The following is a 22,500-nucleotide window of genomic DNA, read 5'->3' as shown; positions in this document are numbered from 1 at the left end:
AAAATATATAGTCAACCTTATTGCAGTGTTCATGATGACTATATACTTGATTGTTCACTTAAAAAAGAAAATATATTAAATTGTGTTGCAACAGATGAAATATAAACTATAAAATTGCATATAAAGATGTTCTTCTCTGAACTCTTCTGGGACCTAGTTTCTAGGCCTTTTACGAATCCATATAATTTTCGTAACCGTCCACGTGATGAAAACGAATAAACTAACCACTCCGGCGGCGAAATCTAATCTACACACACATAATTATGATGTATTGACACGTACAAGTATATGTAAGAGTTGTTACATCGCGCATAAACATCACTGCCTCAAAATACTCAGTCACAATTACACACTAACATGCATATTTATATGTCTGTCTTTTTGCTACAGCAGCAGAAGCAACGATAAATAACCACTAGGTAATGATTGTAATTTACAATGTAGCAGCTGTTACAGCAGCAGCTACAGTCAGAAGCAGTAGTGGCAGGAATAACAACACCAGTAATAGCAGGAGTATTAGAAGTAGTATGACTAAAAACATTATCATTATAATTATTATTACTAAAGTAGTAGCATAACTGTAGTAGTAGTACAACTAATATATATATATATATATATATATATATATATATATATATATATATATATATATATATATATATATATATATATATATATATATATATATATATATATATATATATATATATATATTTATATATATATGCAATAAGATCACAGTAAACAGGTGATTTTAAAATATGCAAAACAACCACTGTGAAAGAGTAGTGAAATTCCAAGCGCTTTCGTGACTACTCACATTGTCAAGGAACTATGAAAGTAATACATCAAAAAATATCGAAAATTTATGAAATAGCCATTGATCTGAAATACCCGAGAAATGTAATTGATAAATCATTTAAAATTGCTAGAAATACTTTTTACAACCCAAAAAGGGACTACCAACCTTATTCAACTAAAAATGTGTTGGTTCTCCCTTACCAAGAAAACTTGGTTGATATGCCTTCTCTTCTTAAGACTTTTAATATTAAAGTTGTATTTAAAAATCTTGATACAGAAAAAAAAACTTTTGATAAAGAATTCCCCCAAAATGCTGACGGATGTGTCTGTAAGATTCCTTGTAAAATTTGCGAAAAAGTTTATTACGGTCAAACTGGTAAAAATCTCGAACTTAGATTAAAACAACATAAATATAGCATTAGAACTGGACAAGATTCCAATGCTCTATTTATTCATGTAAGAGATTTTAACCATCCAATTGATTTTCAAAAAGTTGAGAAAGTTGTATCAAGCAAGTCCATGGTTGACAGAAATATAATTGAATCTTGTTTCATAAAAAGCAGTTTTGAAAATAATATGAATATTTCCTTAGGTTTATATAAATTAGACTCATTTATAATTAATAAAATTTGGTTAGAGTTTAATAATACATTGGACAAATAATAAACCTTATTTCTTGGGCAGAATATTTTGTTTGTGGGATGTCGTGAGGGCCTGTCTAGTTGGACCAGCGGACCTACTGCAGTGTTCCTCTTTTCTTATGAGTCAGGTACTGTCGCGCGTCAGGTGTTTCTTTGTTGTGGGGGTTGACTGTGAGGTGTAGTCTAAGCCCTTTAATTGCCTTCCTTTGATGTATTACTTTCATAGTTCCTTGACAATGTGAGTAGTCACGAAAGCGCTTGGAATTTCACTACTCTATCACAGTGGTTGTTTTGCGCATATATATATATATATATATATATATATATATATATATATATATATATATATATATATATATATATATATATATATATATATATATATATATAATGTGTATGTGTGTGCGTGTGTGTGTGTATGTGTGTTTGTGTGTGTGTATAATCTGTAAATGTTCTTCAGTGTCACGGACGTAGCAAAATTAATAATTAAGAAGTATATTCCTCATTTTCATCCAGTTCCCACAGCTTCGTGACGCTAATAATTTTATCATTCTGCATCACTACGATCAGTGTTGGTGACACGAACGTCGTGTGTCTCATTTCCTCGAGTAACTCTCTAAATTTCATCAGTTCTTACCTAAATTCATCATGCTTTCCCAGAATTCATCATTCCTTCCCGAACCTCATTATTTCTTATTTATACTTGGTATTTCTTCCACAAACTCCAGCAGTTTTTTAGAACTCGTTAAGTTTTCCAAAATTTCCTCATTTCTTCCAATAAAGTTATCATTTCTTCTTAAAAGCCATCATTTCATCACAAACCTCATCATTTCTTCCCAGTGACTCATATTTACTCCCCAAGAACTCATACTTACTCCCTCAAAAAGTAAAATGTAATAAATAAAACTGTAAATAAGATCTATATACAAACTTAGAATTTTCGTTTCTTTTTTTTTATTCACCGGTACTCTCCCGACCGACCCGGGTCTTTTCCACGAGTGATGACCCGGCCTTGGCTCCCTATCTGGGGAGTGTCTCGAGACCTAAGTCTCCAATGGGAGGAGGTACAAGTACCCCCCTCATCTTTGGGACCAACTGTCCCCAGGCCTAGCCACAGTCCCCGCCCTCATGGGGCTCGTAGGGAGAAGCTAGGCCTCTGATTTGCTATCTGCCCCGCCCCAAAGGGGCTCGTGAGGATGGCAGTCTTTTGAGCAAGCTCATTACAACCCAACGCCAACCGCAGCCGGCTACCACCAGCTGCAGCCAGTTGCCGCAAATGACCAGCTGCCGCCGGCGACCAGCAGATGTAAGCGACGAGCTGCCGCAAGCGACCAGCTGCCACAAGGGACCAGCTGTTGCTACGGAGCATAAGTTTCGTGGTCACACTGTAACAATTCTAATTATTTTCCCCTCAAAATAAGTATCTACACCTTACTCTGAGCCCAATATTCCCAGAAAGTCTAACCCAAAACTGTTTTATTTTTCCTTTCTCTTAATGTGAGAACAGACAGGCATTCATTCAATAATTATATTAACATTTTTTTTAAGTGACGTTCCTTATTAATGCAAGTTTATTTCATGAGCAATACTTGATGCATCTCCCATAACAACAGATTTTTATCCAGCAAACCGCCCGTCTCACAAGTTTTATATTGATCTGTAGAAGCTTTTATCGAGGCATCTTAATCTCTCTGTGTTGAGTTCCATAAAACTCTACACAGAAGGAAACAATGTAACAACGAAATCCTTTTTCTAGAGCTTAAGTCTTTGTCTTCATATTTATCAATAATACGTTGCTGCATCCATTACAAGACACGGTTGAACACCGTGTTATAGATATATTAGGAAATATTTCTTTAGTCTTAGACTTGTCAGGAAGTGGAACAATCTGGAGTGAAGTAGTGGAAGCAGGATCCATACATAGCTTTAAGTAGAGATATGATAAGGCTCGTGGAGAAGGGAGAGAGAGGCCTAGTAGAAACTAGTGAAGAGGCGGGGGACAGGAGCTGTGAATCGACCCCTGCACCCACATACAGGTGAGTACAGATAGAAATTTTTTACAAAATTATACCTAGTTACTGCATGATGAGTAAATTACCTTGTTTATAAAGCTGACCAGGTGTAGCGTTTAATATGACAGAAGCCAGGTAACACCTAGTCACAAAGCAGGTTTGATATAGTCACTATATAAGGTATAAACTATTTATAAGAAAAAGTCTATGTATCATCTATTCAAATTACTATTATTATTATCAGATTCATGAGGGAGCGCTAAACCGTAAGGGTCATGCAGCGCCTGGAGAAGAAGCACATATCCAGGCTCAAGTCAAGGAACCGAAACACAAGTCCGTTTCCTTAGATCAAGAGCCCCTCTCCAGCATCAAGGAACCTTCCTTGACAGGGGTCGCAAATTCAGAATATTGACTAGGTATTGCTAGCTAATTAGACAGCTGCCAGGTAACCCCTATTTATACGAGAGACCAAGTATCACCTATTTATAAAACTGAGATCAAATATATTCCAGATAAAATCCTGAGATTACCAATTTATATGCTAGAATTTATATGCCATAAATTACGTATTTACATGACAGAGAGCAGCTATCATTTATAAGATAAAAACAATGAATTACCTATTTATAAGCTAGAAGCCAGATATCACCTATATATAAGATAGAGATCAGGTATCACTGATGAGATAAAAGTCAAGAATTATCTAAACTAAAAGCTGGGTATAACCTGTTTATAAGTCATTAAAAAAAATATTTTAATAAATCTGTTTCCTTAATTTCGCAGGCTTCAAATATATTCTTCAGGTCCAATGAGTGCTGTTATAGTTCAATAGTGCATCGAAATCATTGTAAGAGTGTTACACTGTACCTTCCAATACATTCTACGCTGGTATTAGACATTGTGCTTCTCTGATGAACATCCTATTCACTGTACTTCTCTGCACATCAAGGAATGCGCATTGTATAATTTTGTTACAACATTCAACTCTTTGTACCTCTCAGAAAAACATCAGAAGTATTGTGCTTTTCTTACGTACTATAAAATCAAATACTGAACGGTGTAATTCTTGTATGTACGTTGGTAATCAGGTGTACGGAATGTCATTCAACTGAAGTATATCCTAATTAGTTCATGAAAACTCTAGTTTGACTGACAAACGGTGCCACTAAGTATGGTAATGAGACGTAGTTTGCAAAGTAATTATTTTAGCGTTTCGCTTAAGTATAGAGTGGCAAATAAAGAGATTGCTCAACACACTGTCTCTTTGCCATACATCTGGACGCCTCTTCAGCAAGCACCGTTGTTTCTTAGAGAGAGACAGATGCAGAGAGAAACTTGATTAAAACGCTTCTCGGGTGAAACAAGCTTTTCACTGATTTACGGGCGAAATGTTTCAGTAAAGGTCCTCTCTGCATCTATGTCTTTCTCCTTCCATCTGTCGGCTTTGCCCCCATATGTCACAACCGTTGATTTTTGATATCCAACACTTTTTTGGGGGAGGGGTTAGGAAGCTTCGAAGTAAATGTTCTGGATTCGTTGTATTACGGAGGGTCGTAGTGGCGGTTGCTGCTGCTGGCGACAATAGTGGTTCCGGCTATGCCTCCGTCTCTCCCAGTTCTGAGAGCTGAGCTCAAAACTAGCATCTTTATTACGAGTTGCCACCGCGCTCTTGACACCCACTTGACAGTGTTTTAATACACTTTTATATGAGTTGTTTATTTTGCTTGATATTAGATTTTGAACTGTGTGTATGATAAGGATAGTAGTGATTGCTGATTTAGAAAAATGGGGAATGTTTTTTTTTACTAATTTCATTTGAAGAATGGAGTTAATTTGTGGTTCTTGCAAAAGGAGAGAGAAGGAGGGGGTGAGGAGGTGGAGCACAAGTTGAGGTGTGTTAGGAGGGTGAATGTGGGGGGAGTGAGGTGCCATGTGGTGACGATGGTGAGTGTAGAAGGGCCTGAAAAACCAGGCCACGGGAGCCAAGAGAGTAGGGAGCGAGAGGTATATAACATGGATGACGGAGGTAACAGGCATCAGTTGGCTCTGACCTGTAGTTGAAGCTACACAAACACTCACTCTCTTACCTTCCTCTTTGTGATATCAAGGTATGTGTGATCCTGGAAGTTCTAGATCAGCGTCTGGCCACAGTCACTCACCCTCCATCACCAAGTGTGTCATCAGTGCCCAAGTTTGGAATGATACAAACAGTGATATCTTGTGCAAGTGCCCAAGTGCTATCCTTATTCGTTAGTTGATAATGATGGAATTTAATCCAACGGAATTTTTAGAAAATTTGGAAAAACTTAACTTCAACAGAAGCTGACAGTTTGCGTCTTTTTCCATTACCTCTTCGTGTGGAATACTAAACGTTAAATGCAAATTCGTTACAGAGGCTTACTCAGTTTTATTAATCTCGGTGCAAAAATTTAATGGATTTTAATATACAAGTGCATTCCTAATGGACTTTTTTTACTAACTGAAAAGTTAACCACTTTAATTTACAAATCCGGTCAGATTAACACTCACTACTCACATATAACTCGTTACTGTTAAATAATTCTGAACTGCTCATTTCGAAACAAAGTGAAACTGTATTTCTTATCTCACCGAGTAAACAATGATTGTTACAGTCATATAATTATCCCGATTCATATAGACTTCATTCGTGAAACTATAGCAAAATCAGTAAGTTACTTTTCTCTTCATTCACTAAACTAAATTAATTTTTATATATCTTCTTCACCGCACCGTTCCAGTAAAGCGAAGTCATAATTATCCGAATCAAAATGCTTATCCAAGATCTAACACTCGCATATTAGCTACATCCCCTTGACTAATTCTTTCAGACAGTCGGCAACAAGACTTTACTCTGCCAACACTTGGACACGCAGTCAACCAGACTTAACCTTAGTGATGACAGAGACGTGGTTTCCCGAAACTCGCTTTCTCAAGGTCGTCCCATGTACTGCATTCATTTCTTGTACTTATCGTAAGAACGATCTTCACAAAGCTTTAAGCGTACAAGCCGATTGTAGTTGTGTATAATTTATATCACTAACGTAAACATTTATCAAAATTATGGGAATTCATTGTAATAACGTGAATCAACTCTGTATTCCCATCGTATTGTCTTAGAAATTTTATAAAGAAATGACAGAAAAGCATCATATTTATACGAGAAAACATTTCAATGCCAAATATATATATAAAAAGAAATTATAGCAAAAAGAAAAAAAAAAATACCTAAAACTAGGGAAGAACACTCAGCTCACTAACTATCAAAAGCTTGTTCTATGACGTTTGTAACAATGAACAAACATATAAACCTGAGTTGCTCTCAGAAACAACACCATACAGCACTGCACTAAGATATACTGTTCAAATACCATATATATATATATATATATATATATATATATATATATATATATATATATATATATATATATATATATATATATATATATATATATATATATATATATATATATATATATATATATATATATATATATATATATATATATACCCATTCTTCATCCTATCATCATCCGCGCAAATATAACTTTGGTGAAATTATTTACACATGAAATATGAGAAATATGTATATAAATGTACTATACTGCATACAGCTTACTAACTAAATATTTTTGTTTTAGCATATTTATATATATATATATATATATATATATATATATATATATATATATATATATATATATATATATATATATATATATATATATATATATATATATATATATATATATATATATATATATATATATATATATATATATATATATATATATATATATATATATATATATATTTATTTATTTATAAATATGCTAAAATTTCAGCTCCTCTGTAAATAAATAAGAAATATTGCACGAAACAATAGAGCTTTGTAAATAAAAGCTAATAGCCTTACTCATTAGTTGTATATATATATATATACATAACATTCTATCTTTTTTTAAGAGAAAAGCTCAAACTAACATACAATAAGCTTTATCTTAAAGAACAGTGCTGTTGGATGCCGATTGTGTCCAATTGCGAGAGAAAATGCGGCAGCTCCATGTGAATACAGTTTCCTGTGGTGGTGGATCTTCTTTTTCGTATCTTTCTCTGACTCCAGTAAACAGACTTCAATAATCTGTCCTTTTTTTTCTACAAAAATAAATATGCCTTGTCCTCTGTCCTACATGCGTTATGCTGGTATGTCCCATTCTTAAGAATCGTCAAATATTAGCTTTCAAGCTAATGACTAATTTAAATTGGGCATCAGAATATGGTTTAGAAGTTATATTGCGACAAATTATTCTTGTTATTGGTATTTTTAGGGAATACTTTATTTAAATAAAACATAAGTGAAATATAAAGTCGACTGATCGATTTCTGTTTATGAGAAGACAAGATATTGAGTTTTTTTATATGGATTAGGCGCTCTCCCAGTGTCTGGAGACATAGATAGCCAGGTTAAAAGCCAGTCTCCTCGTCACTGAAGTAGACACATTCCTTCCCCCGTCACCTGGGAGGACCCACCCACTTGTTATTACCTCTTACGGTTATGTGGTGGCGGCTGGGGGAGTAGTTCATCTTTCTCCTCTTCCTCCTTCCGCGGTACTCCATCAGCTGGCGGCACATACGTCGCTCTGATTACCTCACTTCCAGCTTAGCTGGTAGCAAAATACTAATATGCTTAAAAGTGACCGTCATCAGTTTCCAACATGGTCCCATTCAGTGCCATGACTGCTGTGTTTATCAATATTTTGCATTCGGCTTTTTGTTATACTAGGACCTTTATCACCTGAAGAGCTAGTATGAATTATTAAAAATATTTACAGATCACGTGAAAAAAATCAATTGGTCCTTGAGATAAACACGTGTGAAGAGCAATAAAGGTACACGACAACGAGCTAGTCACTCACATTATTATCATTACAGCTGAACAGCGGTGATTGGTACATAATTCAGCAACAGCAGGTGGCTGTGGCCTGGCGTGGGACCGCAAGACATAGTATAACAGTGTATGTGGTGACTGGGTACTCACCTCACTCCTAACATGCTAGATGTGTAGTAGTAACGTCAGAGGGAAAAGTTCACGCTTCGATTATTTATCGAAGCGTGTTACATGTTATGTCGAGTTTTAATAAATGAAGCCAATAACAATAATAAGTTTAAGATAAACTGTTTCACAGAACAGTTTTAATTTACAATAAGACAATAATTGTTGAAAACCTAGAAAACTCTTTCGCGTCTTTACACTCGTTTAATAAAGTAGTTTACAGCGGCTCAATATGAGTGAAACTCTACGGGTAATGTTTGCCACGTTATAATGTTATCCTTCTACTGAGTCTTTATTTTATCTTACCTAAAACTCACTAGAATATATGATAATCTATCGATTTTGTGTCGTTTTTTAAAACTCAAAAAAAATTCCATAAAAATAATGTTAATTAACTTGACATATTTTTATATACCGCGTATAAATGCTTTTTTGTACTTGTAAATAAAATGCCTAATAAATGGCTGAAGCCTAGGACGCTGCTGTGTGGTGAATGTTTTGCCCAATAAGGTGACAAACGCGCCGTCACATCTCAAGATAATTATTTTTTACAGGGTGGACTAGTAAGATCGTGGACTAGTAAGATCGAAAACTCCACCTCAACTGTTAGTTATATTCAAAGGTTACTCTTACAAGAAAACTAACGTAAAAAATAATGGAATATGTGTGTATATTCAAGTATAATATCCATACACGTTCAAAAAATGCCCAGTTAGTTAATGAGCAATAATACTTTTTTTCCATCATTTAGTAATATTTAGCTTGTTACTATTTCCCTGTTCTTTTTTCAATTCATAGACACCATTACGACTTTTATTAATATTCGACCTCTGACGTTCCTTTCAGAATCATTATACATTACCCCTATCTCAATCGACTCTTATTCAACAGATTTTCCAGATTACAGACATTTCTTGCTTTTCATCTATTTAATGTTAGTTCAGAGTCATCCCACACAATGGCGACTTCTCGTTTTCTGTCGCGTCTGGGCCCTCTGTTTTTTTCTCGACAGGCCCAACTGCCCGTTTTCTTTGGGAGCTGTATTCTCATGGTGCGCTGCGAGGAGTGAAGGACCCTGCCATCTAGTGTCTGCAGAAGCCAAGTTTGTAGCGCTGGTGCATGAGGTCGCTAATACTACTACTACAATTAGCCATCAGTTAGACCCATGCATGCCGAAACCCATGCACGCAGCGTGCTTGTGACATATTCTAACCTTTTCAGGCCTTGTACAGTTATGAAGACGTTTTTCTTCTACGCTGCTGTCCTTGTTGTATGTATGCGAGTGGGGTGGGCAACCGAGGCCCTGCAGCAAAAGCATCAGTCATCAACCGATGTCGATGCAGAAGAGAGATTCCTGTTCGGATCAGGAATTCTGTCTTTGGGAGGCACTGGAGGCTCCTACTCCATTACTGTTGGCAATGCCGGGTATATTGCCCTGGGCGCGGCATTGCTAGTCCCTCTCATTATCGGTCTAGCTCTTTTGTTCTACCTCTTCGGAGGACCAAGAGATGATTTCTCAGCAACGAGCTACGGCAGCAGCGGTGGCACTGGCTCCTACGCGCGTTCTGCTGGCCAGTAGGTATCGTCAGCTGCAGTCCTCCATTAAGGGCCCACTCGCTGCAAGTCAGGCCTGATCGTGCACTAGTCCCTCTCCCTGACCTGACCTAGCCTCTCCTACTCCTTGCAACCACTCTTCACCAAAAAAGCACCGCCACGTCTAGTTTAATAAGCAATTTAGATACTGAGATTCACTAGATGGCAGAATAAAAACAGGTCACCACCTAGAAATTATTTCGTAAATAATACGTCATTTCAGGCAGTATGTTCTCTCTTAAGTGCTTGACTCTCCTGCTGGGATCCATGCTTCTTCTCACTGTTTCTTCCCTGGCCGAAGACGTCTTAGCGCCGTCTGATGACGACGACGGGACGTACAAGGTCCTGGAAGAACAGGAGGAAAATGACGCCGAGGAAAAGCTGGCCTGGACGGTCCCCAACTTCGGCTCCAACAGTGTGGTAGTCTCAGGGGCAGAGTTCGTGTGGCTCTCTCTATGGGGCCTCGTATTTTACATCATTGGTAGCGCAGTTGTCTGCTACTGGGTGGGATGTGAATATGCATCAAATGGTCGCCGATTTCACGACCTGGTGGGCCTGTACGTGCTAGCCACTAGATTAAGTCCTAATTCATTTATTACATATATCAGGCCGGCTCATATCCAGCTACTGGTCCTTCTGTGTCACTTGTCAGGGGTTTTGTGCTGAGGTACTGTCTGGGCAGCTGCTCCTCCTGAGTAGCTGCTCATTCCCTGCCAATCCCAAGTACAAACTCCCCTGCAACTGGACACTGGGTAGGTACATGCGCAACGAAAGGTTGCATGTGCCTCGCCTATTTAGTTATAACCAGAGCATGAAGAGCACTAATAAGCATGTTCATAATAGTTAGCCTTCACAGTGCATGGTCCCAGCACTAGGTGTCAATCACCAAGCGCATGAAGGGACTACAGTAGTACAAGATCTTTAAAGATCTTACTTATTACTTGGCGTGCTCGATGACCCTGTCCATAACCTAAATGTCCTATCAACAGGCCCACCTTACCTCTACCAAATAGCCTTCCTATCTTAATCACTAAATTTTACGTAATTCCGTGCCCAGGGACAAGTAGAATTCGGCAGTAATGACGGGCTGGTGCCACTGCACCTGTCGGCCCCGCCCCACTCAGGCCTGACGCTGCTACCAGAGTCACACCTCGGCTGACCCACGGACATGTTGATACCGACATACATGTGTTCATGGTTTATCAGTGACTATTACCATCGCTACAACTGGCTTTTGCTCTTCTGACACAATTATGGCAGGTTATCCTATACCCTCTCCGATCCGTTCAATTCCTCTCTTTTGCTTAGACCTCTGATAGGCTGTTAGTTTCAACTTGGTCGTACCCTGGTATTCCAGGTTACCTTCTACCCTTCCGAATGAACCGCACGCTGGCAGTCCTCGCCCTGGTGGCTGGCCTTGTTACCTACACCATGGGATTCTCGCCTGAGGCGCTTGACGAGTACCCGCTGGCGACAGATCCCGCCACTGATGGCCCTGAGGGAAAGCTCTTCTTTGTTACCACTAACACAACCACTGTCACAGTGGGCTATGCCTCCTTCATCCTCGGCGTTACGAGCGTCATCGCGCTCGGAGTCCTGCTTGCTATTGCCTACTTTTATACTGCTGGCGACGATTTTGAAAGTTACGGCAACTCCGGGTACTCTAGCAGGAGGAGATCTGACAACAATAGCTGGAAAGCGTATGTAACTTTAATTTTGTCAGGATTTTTACTAGAAGAGCGGTGTCTTCCTTATCCCGCCCCACCCTAATCTCACTTCCGGCCCGGCAGTCCTTTTAACCACCACTACCTCACCATTCCAGCGATTATCCCAACAGAGATGTCCTGTCCTCATCCCGCCTACCACCACCATCACCAACCACCACCACCACCTTCCCAAATCCCGACGGTGGCCCGGCAGGACACAGGCGCTGCGGTTCATTCTTATGCATGGTCAAAAGTTCTCTGGGGGACCTAATGACCTGACCCCTTCAAGGGCTACGCGGCATCAAGACCTCTCAATAACTGACCACTGCGCTTGCCCACTTTTACCTTCTTCTTAATCTCACTTTTGGACACAATAGGTCGCCATTCACATGAGACCAGGGCAACAACGGCCACAAGTTTTTGGTCTCGCTGGTGCCCGGGCGCTGACTACCAGTTTGCCCAATAACTCAACTTGGCACCTTTTGCAGTGCAGTGACTTGCGGGCGAGGCGAGAATGAACCGCACGCTCCTGCATGTTCTCGGAGCCCTGCTCCTCTCCTCCTGCGTCCTTGCAACAGACAACTTTCCACATGCCGACTTGAGTGTGGACCAGCCTGCCGCTAACAAAGAAGCTGATCCCAGACTCTTCTTCATCTTTAGCAATTCCACTACGGGCTCCTTTGTAACCTTCAACACCACCCTGCTCCTCTTCTCCGCCGGCATCCTGCTCTGGGGCATAGCCGGTGCCATTGCCCTTTATTACCTCCTGACTACCCCTGCCGAGTCCGGCTCTGGCTACTCGGGCTACGGCTCGAGTTCAGGCTATGGCTCTGACTCCGGCTACTCAGGTCGCCGCAGCCGTGGGTGCGTACCAACAACCTCACCACCACCTCGCCCTTACCCAGTGCACGCTTCTGGCCGCCCGCTGCACCATCGCCACGCAAACTTTCTCTCATCTCCATTAAGAACCTTAATATACAAGCAATCTGTCTGTATATTGCAACTAAACATTTGTCTGTAGCTTCGGCGGTGGTACAGCGGTAACCATTATTACATACTATAACAGGTAAGTGATTTGTACATAGTCTGTACAAAAATTTGCTTTGCTTACATTTATTTGTCAGCAATACTTCTGCACGAAAGGAGAGAATGCATTTCATGTTTTGGCTACATGTGCTTAATTTTAAGAGTCACCCATCTCAGAAGTGGCGTATGTGGGCCATTTTCTCTGACGCTTAACACTGCAACAACATAGCCAGCATCCCTCCAGGAGGGAGGAAGAGAGAGAGAGAGTATGGGAGTTCCTAATTCCATTATAACTTATTCGGGACACTAATTCCTTTAGAACAGCAAGGCCCTGGATTCCTGTCCTGGGTATCTTCCTGCTCATACCAAGGGTCGTCATGCATGAAAGGAAAACACCGAATGTAGAGCTGGGCCTCAGATTGTCGGAAGTGTACCTGTCATTTAAAACCTGGCCAATGTGTAAGTTTTTTTAAGAAAATTGGCCAATAAGTGTGTGTGTGTGTGTGTGTGTGTGTGTGTGTGTGTGTGTGTGTGTGTGTGTGTGTGTGTGTGTGTGTGTGTGTGTGTGTGTGTATGTGTATGTGTGTGTGTGTGTGTGTATTTGTACTTACCTAGTTGTGGTTGCACGGGTCGATTCACAGCTCCTGGCCCCGTGTGTGTGTGTGTCTAGGGATGTATTTCTCTCAGAGTATATATGCGGAGAGTTTACTTTTATCTTCATTTTAGTGATTAAAGTACTCTTGTCTGGTGATGAAAATGGTTACCATACAGCCAAACAATGACTTATTTTCATGTGATTGAGGGCAGCTAATTGTCAGCTTAATCATGACTGGCAGAACCACAGGTACTAAATATAGGGACACAACTCGTGAGTTATCAAAGTATGTTCTCAGGGGAATTAAAAAATATAATGTGGTGTAGTAATATTTATTAATTTTATAGTCATCAAACACTAATAATTTTATTTAAAAAGACAAATATCCCAGTGTGATAATATTTAATGCATATACATGTACGTAACGGAAACATAGTAATCGGTCTTGTAAATGTAAGTGTCATAACTTACGTTAACACATAGTTGTAGTCAGCATTGAATTTCTAGCTCTAAATCAGTATGGAACATTTAGTGCAGGGATTGGTTGGAAGCTCGATCCTCTTTCCTCCAATCACTGACGGGTCTCTGACCAGCCAGCCAGCCAGCCGTCCAATAAATACAGCTATACAAATTATCATACATAGGAACATATTCTTAACAATTCGCAAACTGGCGAAATTATTTACAAACATTCGAACCTGCAAACTCGGCATCAAAGTTCAAAGTATTTTATCCACAACACCAGACTCCACACGCCAGACTCCAGATGCTAGAAGCCAAACGCCAGACTCCTGGCTCCGGAGACTGGAGTTGTGGATAAAGTATTGCGTACTCTGATGCCGAGTTTACAGGTTCGAATCCTGCTGCGGACTGTGAGATAATGATAACGACAGATGTGTAAATTACCCAGGATAACCCCAAAAATTCAGACACGATGACTTATTTCCACTGGGGTCCTTGGGGAGGTAGATGTAGATTTGTAGAATTTCGCACTTCACTAAAATGAATTTCACTTTTTCGCTATTCACGGCTCGGTATCTGACACACACACACACACACAACTGCAACTTGTCCATGTCGACATCACAGAGCCGTGAACATTCGTTCCTCGGAAAAACATAGGCTTCTTTACTGGCCTGAAAGAATCGATTGTGAAGATATTAAGAAATGCGCCAAAGGAACTGAAAATGGCGAACATTATATAAGAAAGAGCGCTTGCTCTGGCTGGGAAACTTCATGCGTAATGAGGCGCAGAAGGAATTCCTGTGCCATACTGTGTTGGATTGCAAACGCTTTCCAGATACTCGGAAACAGTCGATGTTTCACGATGTTGCATTACTTTCAAAACTGTAATACTGTTTTGTTTTAAGTTCGTATAGCAGAAACTTTTCTACTTTCAGCAAAATCTTAAAAATATCGAAATATAACACACTTGACTAAGTAAAGCAATTGTTTCCGGTCCTGCTGAAGTACTTATTCGTTCCTTTGAGATTCCGGGAAATAATATTTAATTTGCAGTGTTGTAGTACACATTAATTTATCAAATGGTGAACGTTGAAAGACCGAGCGAGTGTCTTGTGACATCTCCACACTATTACTACTACTACTACTACTACTACTATTACTAAAGCTAGTACATCTATTACTACTAGTATTACTGCTACATTTATTACTGTTACTAGATCTGTTGCTACTACATTCATCACTACTACATTCATTACTATTACATTTATTACTACTGTTACTACTACTACTACTGCTACTACAGCTATTACTACTACAGCTATTACTACTACTACTACTACTACTGTTACTACCATATCTGTTACTCAACATTTATTATTACTACTACTATTATTACTACTACTACTACTGCTACATCTATTACTGTACTGCTATTGCTACTGCTTCTTTTACTACTGATACACACACACACTCACAAATTCACACACACACACACACACACACACACACACACACACACACACACTCACAAATTCACACACACACACACACACACACACACACACACACACACACACTCACAAACACACACACACACTCACAAACACACAAACACAATATACCACGCTAAAGGCATATATCACTGGCACTAAATATTTCAATTTCTTTGTTGAATACTTGTACGTAGTAACTGTTGCTCACTCTTATTATAGTATATTTACAAATTAATCCACAATTTCGAATTTCTATGCGAAACACAGTATAGTTTTTCTTCAAAATCTTCACTTTTCTAATGCCCGAGTAATGAATATCCCATGCGGGTTTATCGCTTCATTTAACAATAATATTAATGGTATGTAGTCACTGAGATTTGATAAAATGGCACTGAGTAATATATTAGGTGTTGGACGCGCGCTGCCCACAGTGACCTGGTGCTCTTCTAGGTTCCACTGGCGTGGGAAGGTATGAGCATCCGTCTCACTCTGCGCTGAATGACTCCACGGGTTTAGTGCATCACATGAACAAACAAAGCTCGCTCCACCCCCACAGTTGTTCCGTCGGCATCAAGCGTCCAAATGAATCACAGACGAGGACTTGAACCTTATAAATAAGGTCCATTTGGGTCGGTGGCGATCACATCCGTTCGTATGGAAACTGGAAGGGGCGTCCGTACCGCCTCGCAATGATGCCAAATTTCTCTGCTTAGTTAATTCTCATTGACTCTAATTGATATTTGAATTACGTAGAAAGTGAATTGAAAACAGTGTCTCACAAAATAATAGTTTTATTTAATGCGTATATGCTTGATATACACAAAATTAATTATAATGAAAATCTTGTGATCATGTTACTTGTTAACAGACTAACTTACTGATCTGATATAAATTTCATGTTTGATAATGGGCGTCACATACTGCTACGCGATACATAATCATTCTAGGATCAATTAAATGATATGATGGGAAAGATGGCAGTGTCCCCCTGTGCGAGCGCTGGTTGGTTGGCCGGGCGGTGGGGTCCACACCTCCAGGCGGGCGACCTGTCCAGTCACGGCTCGCCAGTAGCTGTTTACCCAACGGTTCCAAGTACCGTCAGTGGGAACCACTCGAATTTTCGCTAGTGTCTTCTGGGATGAGGGGCTCGCTCGTGGAGGGGGCTTTCTACTTGGCAGGTGCAGGTGCATGAGAAGGGGAAGGTGGGAGGGATTTGATCCCTCCCACACGCCCCTTAACGCTGACTCCTACACCTTTCATTGTTGATCAAGTGAGGTTGAAGTTTTTTTTTCCTTACCTTACGATTTCTTCGTATCTGGCGCAGTAGGTCTTCCCTCTCGTGGCCTCCGCCCCCTTTGACGTCACTCCCACCTTGGTATATAAGGCCGCATCAGCAGATTGATGGCACATCACATCGCAGGGGGCTTTTAGGAGATCCCACTGCAGCTTAAGTGATTCTTAGTGAATTTAATTATATTAGTGAATAGATGTGCCTGGAAATCCTACGTTTATCACAGCATCAAATTTAATTTTAAAGTTTCGAAACAAATTTTCAACTCGATCACTATGGTGTCTAAATTAGTGTCCTGCTGTATACTGGCAGTGTCCATGGCTACACAGGCTGTAGCCACCCTCGACGAAGACTACAGCGACGGTAGTCTTTATGACGAAGAGGGTCGCCTCTTGGTTATCCCCGTTGGTGCTTCAGGCGCAAGTTTCCCACTAATCTTCAACCTGACCAATTTCGCCCCATTTGCTGCCCTCTTGGCATCTGCACTCCTCACCCTCTTAGGTCTATCAGCACTGGGATTCCTCCTGTACTCTCTCATATACTCTCATTTTGGTTATGGTTATGGAACAGGCACTGGATATGGATCGGACTCTGGCTATGGAGGCAGTGGGGGATACTCCTCCTACTCTTCATACAGACGGTAAGGTGTACAGTGTACAGTACAAGTAGTTACGAAGAACATCATAATTGCATGTTTGTAGATTTAGCAAATTCAACGTTCTAGTTAATTAGGGTAAACTCAAATTTAATTATCGGTATTTCAACATAAATAACGTAACCTTTAGTATCATCTGTGTAAAAGAAACTACTAAACATATAAAATAGATTTACTTACATTCAGCACTAACTTAAAAATTTTGCAAAGACTTAATTTCATTAAAGGGTACCCTTATGTGGTCGTAAATATTTCTGACACCTTTAACCTGCCCCGCAGGTCCTTCGACCCATACGCCATCGACTGGGAGAAATTCTCCATCCTGGACTGGATTGCTATCGGAGAGGAAGCCTGGAGGAAGTTCGACCCAGCTGATCTTGAATGCCAGAAGCGCCTCATCTGTGAAATCCATCAAAACACATCTCGCTTCGGCGCTCCTGCAGCCCGCCTTGTTGATCTCTTCAGGTGGGTTTTTAGGTGGCCATGACGGACACAGCGCTTTTCTATGAATATAATAACAAATAATAATATTAATTTTGGTAGGTTGGGTACTACGATCTCACTTGTTTCTTAAATACAGTTGCGTGTGTACGAATACTGTGTCACACAAACAGCAATCTTAGCCCTAATTTTCAAACTCACCCTGTAAATGTTCATTGCTTAAGACACTGTCCTTTCCTGCCCTATACCCAAAACACCTATCAAGCAGTATAGGTCGTCCTCTTAATACACATGTACTGTATATAATTATAACATCTATGCTCTCTTCAGCATCATATGTGTATTTTTATATTTTATAATGAGTATGTCTCAGTGGGTATGCCCTGAGAGCAATGATGTATTTGTACAGGGAGGAATATCTCTCTCTCCCTCTGTCTCTGTCTCTGTCTCTCTCTCTCTCTGTATATATATATATATATATATATATATATATATATATATATATATATATATATATATATATATATATATATATGTGTATATATATATATATATATATATATATATATATATATATATATATATATATATATATATATATATATATATATATGTCGTAGTATTAAATTATTGTAAGCAAATCTAAAATATATTTAGTTGGGTTAGGTTAAAATAAATTGTTCTTGTTATAATAAGGTTAGGTAAGTTTTCTAAGATTCTTTTAGTGCAAAATTGTAAATTTTTACATCAACATTAATGAAAAAAATATATCTTTAAACGTGTAAGAGAAAATTTCAGAAAGGACTTAATTTTAAATGAGTTCTTGTTAATTTACCAGTTTTACATATTCGGCACGACATATATATATATATATATATATATATATATATATATATATATATATATATATATATATATATATATATATATATATATATATATATATATATATGTATATATACTTAGAGTTTATTTTAACTCTGTTATTAAGAAAAAATTATTCTTGACTGGTAGTCTGCAGGTGACATACAGCCTTAATGACCCTCGCATAACCGAAAGACTTAAAGCCTATTGAACCAAATCTTACAACCTCTTAACTTACTAAACAACCATACACCTACCCAACAGCTACACCTCCTAACAACCACCACATCTACCTAATAACCTTTGCACCTGCACAATACCCACTATAACTGCCCCTGTCCAACACCTCCATAACTCCTTTTCATTACAACCAATACAATCTCTCTTGCCTTTCATCTAAAGGGTCAGAACATCCAACTTTGTTCACGCCATTTAAGGATTCGATCCATAGGAAACGCAATTCTGTAATTTTATTAATTCTTTTATACCCTTTTTAAAAGTCTGAAAGTAAAATAGCAACTTTATATAATCTAGAGAAAATTTGAGTAAATACCTAACTATATCTGACCTATGTAAGATTTTCCATAACTTTTGTTGACTCTTTCACAATGAGGCGATGAATATTCACTGTTTATTAAAATAATGTATCTGGACATTGTATATATACCGTGAGTTTACAGTAATCCCTACTTTTGGAATTGAAACATCCTTGATATCAGTGCACAGGAAAAGTGCGGATTTAATAACCCAGGTGCAGTTGACAGGTCTGAAACCTAGCAAAATACCAGTTAATGAAGAGAGAGGAGGTGAGGAGAGGAGTACATATCTCAGTGTTGTTATACTGAGAGTTTAATTTTATTGGAATTTAATGGATTAAAGAATTATTGATATTACTGTGCAAATAAAGTGAGACATTGAGTACCTACGTGTAAACTACTCTAATGTAAAACACTTCTTTTGATTCCCCGTTGACAGCTACCTGCAGTACGCCGAGGTCCTCTCACTTCCCGACGAGTTCAAAGCGCTGATCGAGGAGTATAATGATGCGGCCGACCGTGGTCGGAGTCTTCAGAAAGACTGCGGCGAAGTGTACACCACTTGTGACTTTTCGGTCAAGAAAATAATGGACAAATATTCGCATAATGAAGTTTAACGGCTCCATTTCATGTGATTGCGACTCAAACAGCCTCGAGGTGAGGCTCTAACGGCGTTTTTCACAATGGACTTCAAGTGGGTCCTGAGGAATGCCAGAAGTCGAGCCTCTCTCTCCCTCGAGGTCGACCTCCCGTGAAAGGAAGAGGCCTCTTATCATCTTTTCCAGTGATTTAGTCTCGACCTTGACCCTATGCTTGTCAATTCGATGCCGTCTTGTTTGTTGTAATTTTTTTTATATAATTTGCATTTAAAATGCCTGTTGTTGATTTGTATTTAAGATAATTTATTGACTGTGATGACTGCCTTACCAGCGCCACTGAACCACCGCCATAGACACAAGACCTTGTTCACTGCGACTGCGTGACCTTTTCGTTTACGACCGTTCGCTGTTAGAAATATGCTGTGCTTTGTAAATATGTGTTCTTAGTTATATATAAACAACATCATTTGACATTTTTAGACTTTAAATGACTTTCACTCCTTCAATGGCAAGCTTTTCTGAAGCCTTAACTGGTTTACCCAACGCTTCTAACTCACTTCCCATGGCTGCCCTGCAATTTAACATTTTGTTAACAATTACTGTTGCTGACTTCTTGGCCTTTGCTTTCAGTTGACATTTGTTGATGCGTTACAGCATGACTTAAGTTGAAGCTGATGTCAACTCATACCAGCAGTTTTTTTTTCCAAGGTGTGAATATTTTGCTACCACTGACTAGACTGACACTGTCTTCATATTCTTGAAAATATAATGTGTTATTAAGTGAATCACTTAGGCTTAGACCATACTACTGTCAATTGACTAGGAAAAAGAAATCATGCTATGTGACGCTGACTTCAAACTCGGCAATCATGCTAATTAACGCACATACAAGACTTATTCTGATTAATACCAACAAAAGACGTATCGATGCTGATTAACTTAATGGTTAGCAATCAGGATACTAATACATTTTTATATAACATATACTGACTAGCCCAATATATACTTTTTACCTTGCTAAGCAAATGACAAAGTATACTTGCCGACTTATTACATACTGATAACTGCTATTTAGATAACAGCACCTACTTACTGACTTGCAAACTAACAACTGTTGTAAAACTGACAAGAAAGGGCAAACACAAATACTGCTGACAACGACATAGAACCATATATTTACATTATGTATATGTGAATAGAGTGAGATTTACCGTGTAAGTGTGTGTACAGACATATACTATATAGGTATATATTTTTATACAATAGACTTATGAATAAGTAGAGACAAATAATAGACTAAAGATAACGACAATGGAACTCCAGCCAGGAGACGTTTACAGGGAACAACGACAGTGACTAAGCGTCTATTACGACCAAGACAAACGACTAACGACAAACGTTTAGTTGAAGACGTTCGTCATGATCAACTCTGCTTCTCTCTCAGGGATGACGCTTCCTCCTCTTCTTCCCTTACCAAATGTATCCCTGTATATTATTAACTTATTCTCTAGCCACGAAAAGAATAATTCAAAATTAGAGTTGTACCTCTCAATTATTCCTGTTTCGAATTTGTTTGATACAGATATTATTTTTTGTTGGCTCCTGTACATATATTTCATGCATCCCGTTGTTAATTTTTTATTGTGGTTTCTTAAGGCTAAATAAATAAATTATTTACATCTTGTAGAGCTGTGTGGTTTGAACCCAAACTATCATATGATAATTATCTCGACCTTTCTCTTCCGAAGAGGCAGTTATCAGGGACAGGTCGCTAATTTTTAATTTGTCCTTGTGCCGTACCTAAGGTCGATTCTGGGGTCCACAAGTCTTTTAGCCATGGTTCACAAATGACTCCCGCATGCATTCCAAAACTTGCTTTCAATTTCCCAGGTGTATGGTCTGATAAACACTATTTTGTAAAATTGAAACATTGTATAAAGATATAAAAATACAGAAATATAACAGTATGTTAATATTTAATACCAATAACAAAATTATTTAATACATATAACGCTATTCCTTGATAATGTGAGAAATCACGAAAGTGCTTGAAATTTCCCTATTTTTCCTGTTTTCACTGTGGTTACTTTGCATATTGTGACATCACCTGTTTACTGCGACCTTATTGCACGTAGCAACACATATAACACAACACGTGTAACAACACGGTGTGTTTACACCAAGAGGTGCTTATCTTTGTGTAAATATACCGAGACATATACACCTCACAGTGGGTATACACGGAGATTTTACCTTAACTTATATTTTCAGGATTAAAGTATCCTTACATAGTGCTCTGGGAGAAAATGCATCCTTAATGGTCGTCGTGCAGTCGATAGGTTTTATATTCATGATGTAAAACTATACTATTTCGCCGAATCCTACGGAGCTAGAGGGTTTTTGTCATTAATATAATAAAAATCACGACCATTTTCCCAACGGACGAGGAACCAGCAGTCATCCTCTGGAACTGCGAAGAAGCCATAGTAGCGCCAGCATAATTCTTATAAAACCACTTTGGAGTCATTAAACAGCCTCTACAGTGATTAAACAGCCTCTGCTTAGACACTATAATTGCTAAATGAGACTAAATAAGAACCATAATACACATTAAATAAAAAAAGCATCATAATAAACGTAAAGTCGCAAAAGAGGCACGATAATAAACGTAAACTATAGAAAAAAACACCATAATACACAGAGCCAGT

General features: G+C 38.7%; 1 protein-coding gene across 5 annotated transcripts; it reads left to right on the top strand.

Moving 5' to 3' along the window:
- Window positions 1–5,431: 5,431 nt before the first annotated feature.
- On the top strand, window positions 5,432–21,714 carry LOC128689584 (uncharacterized). Of its 5 annotated transcripts, none has more exons than XM_070087619.1 (4): window positions 5,432–5,562; window positions 11,479–11,821; window positions 17,632–17,817; window positions 19,633–21,713. In XM_070087619.1, exons 2-4 carry the CDS (start codon window positions 11,499–11,501, stop codon window positions 19,808–19,810), a joined length of 687 nt encoding a protein of 228 aa, XP_069943720.1. In that variant the 5' UTR covers window positions 5,432–5,562; window positions 11,479–11,498; the 3' UTR covers window positions 19,811–21,713. The 5 variants fall into 5 exon arrangements, with proteins under 5 accessions (XP_069943720.1, XP_069943718.1, XP_069943719.1 ...); XM_070087617.1 differs by lacking the exon at window positions 11,479–11,821 and adding an exon at window positions 12,316–12,691 and having other exon boundaries at window positions 5,490–5,562; XM_070087618.1 differs by lacking the exon at window positions 11,479–11,821 and adding an exon at window positions 9,750–10,103 and having other exon boundaries at window positions 5,499–5,562; window positions 19,633–21,714.
- The last annotated feature ends 786 nt before the right edge of the window (window positions 21,715–22,500 follow it).

Source organism: Cherax quadricarinatus, chromosome 22 (genome assembly GCF_038502225.1).
Source record: "Cherax quadricarinatus isolate ZL_2023a chromosome 22, ASM3850222v1, whole genome shotgun sequence".
Lineage (NCBI taxonomy): Eukaryota > Metazoa > Arthropoda > Malacostraca > Decapoda > Parastacidae > Cherax > Cherax quadricarinatus.
Note: the sequence above shows the minus strand (reverse complement) of the source record. Positions and strands in the feature narration are given on the sequence as shown.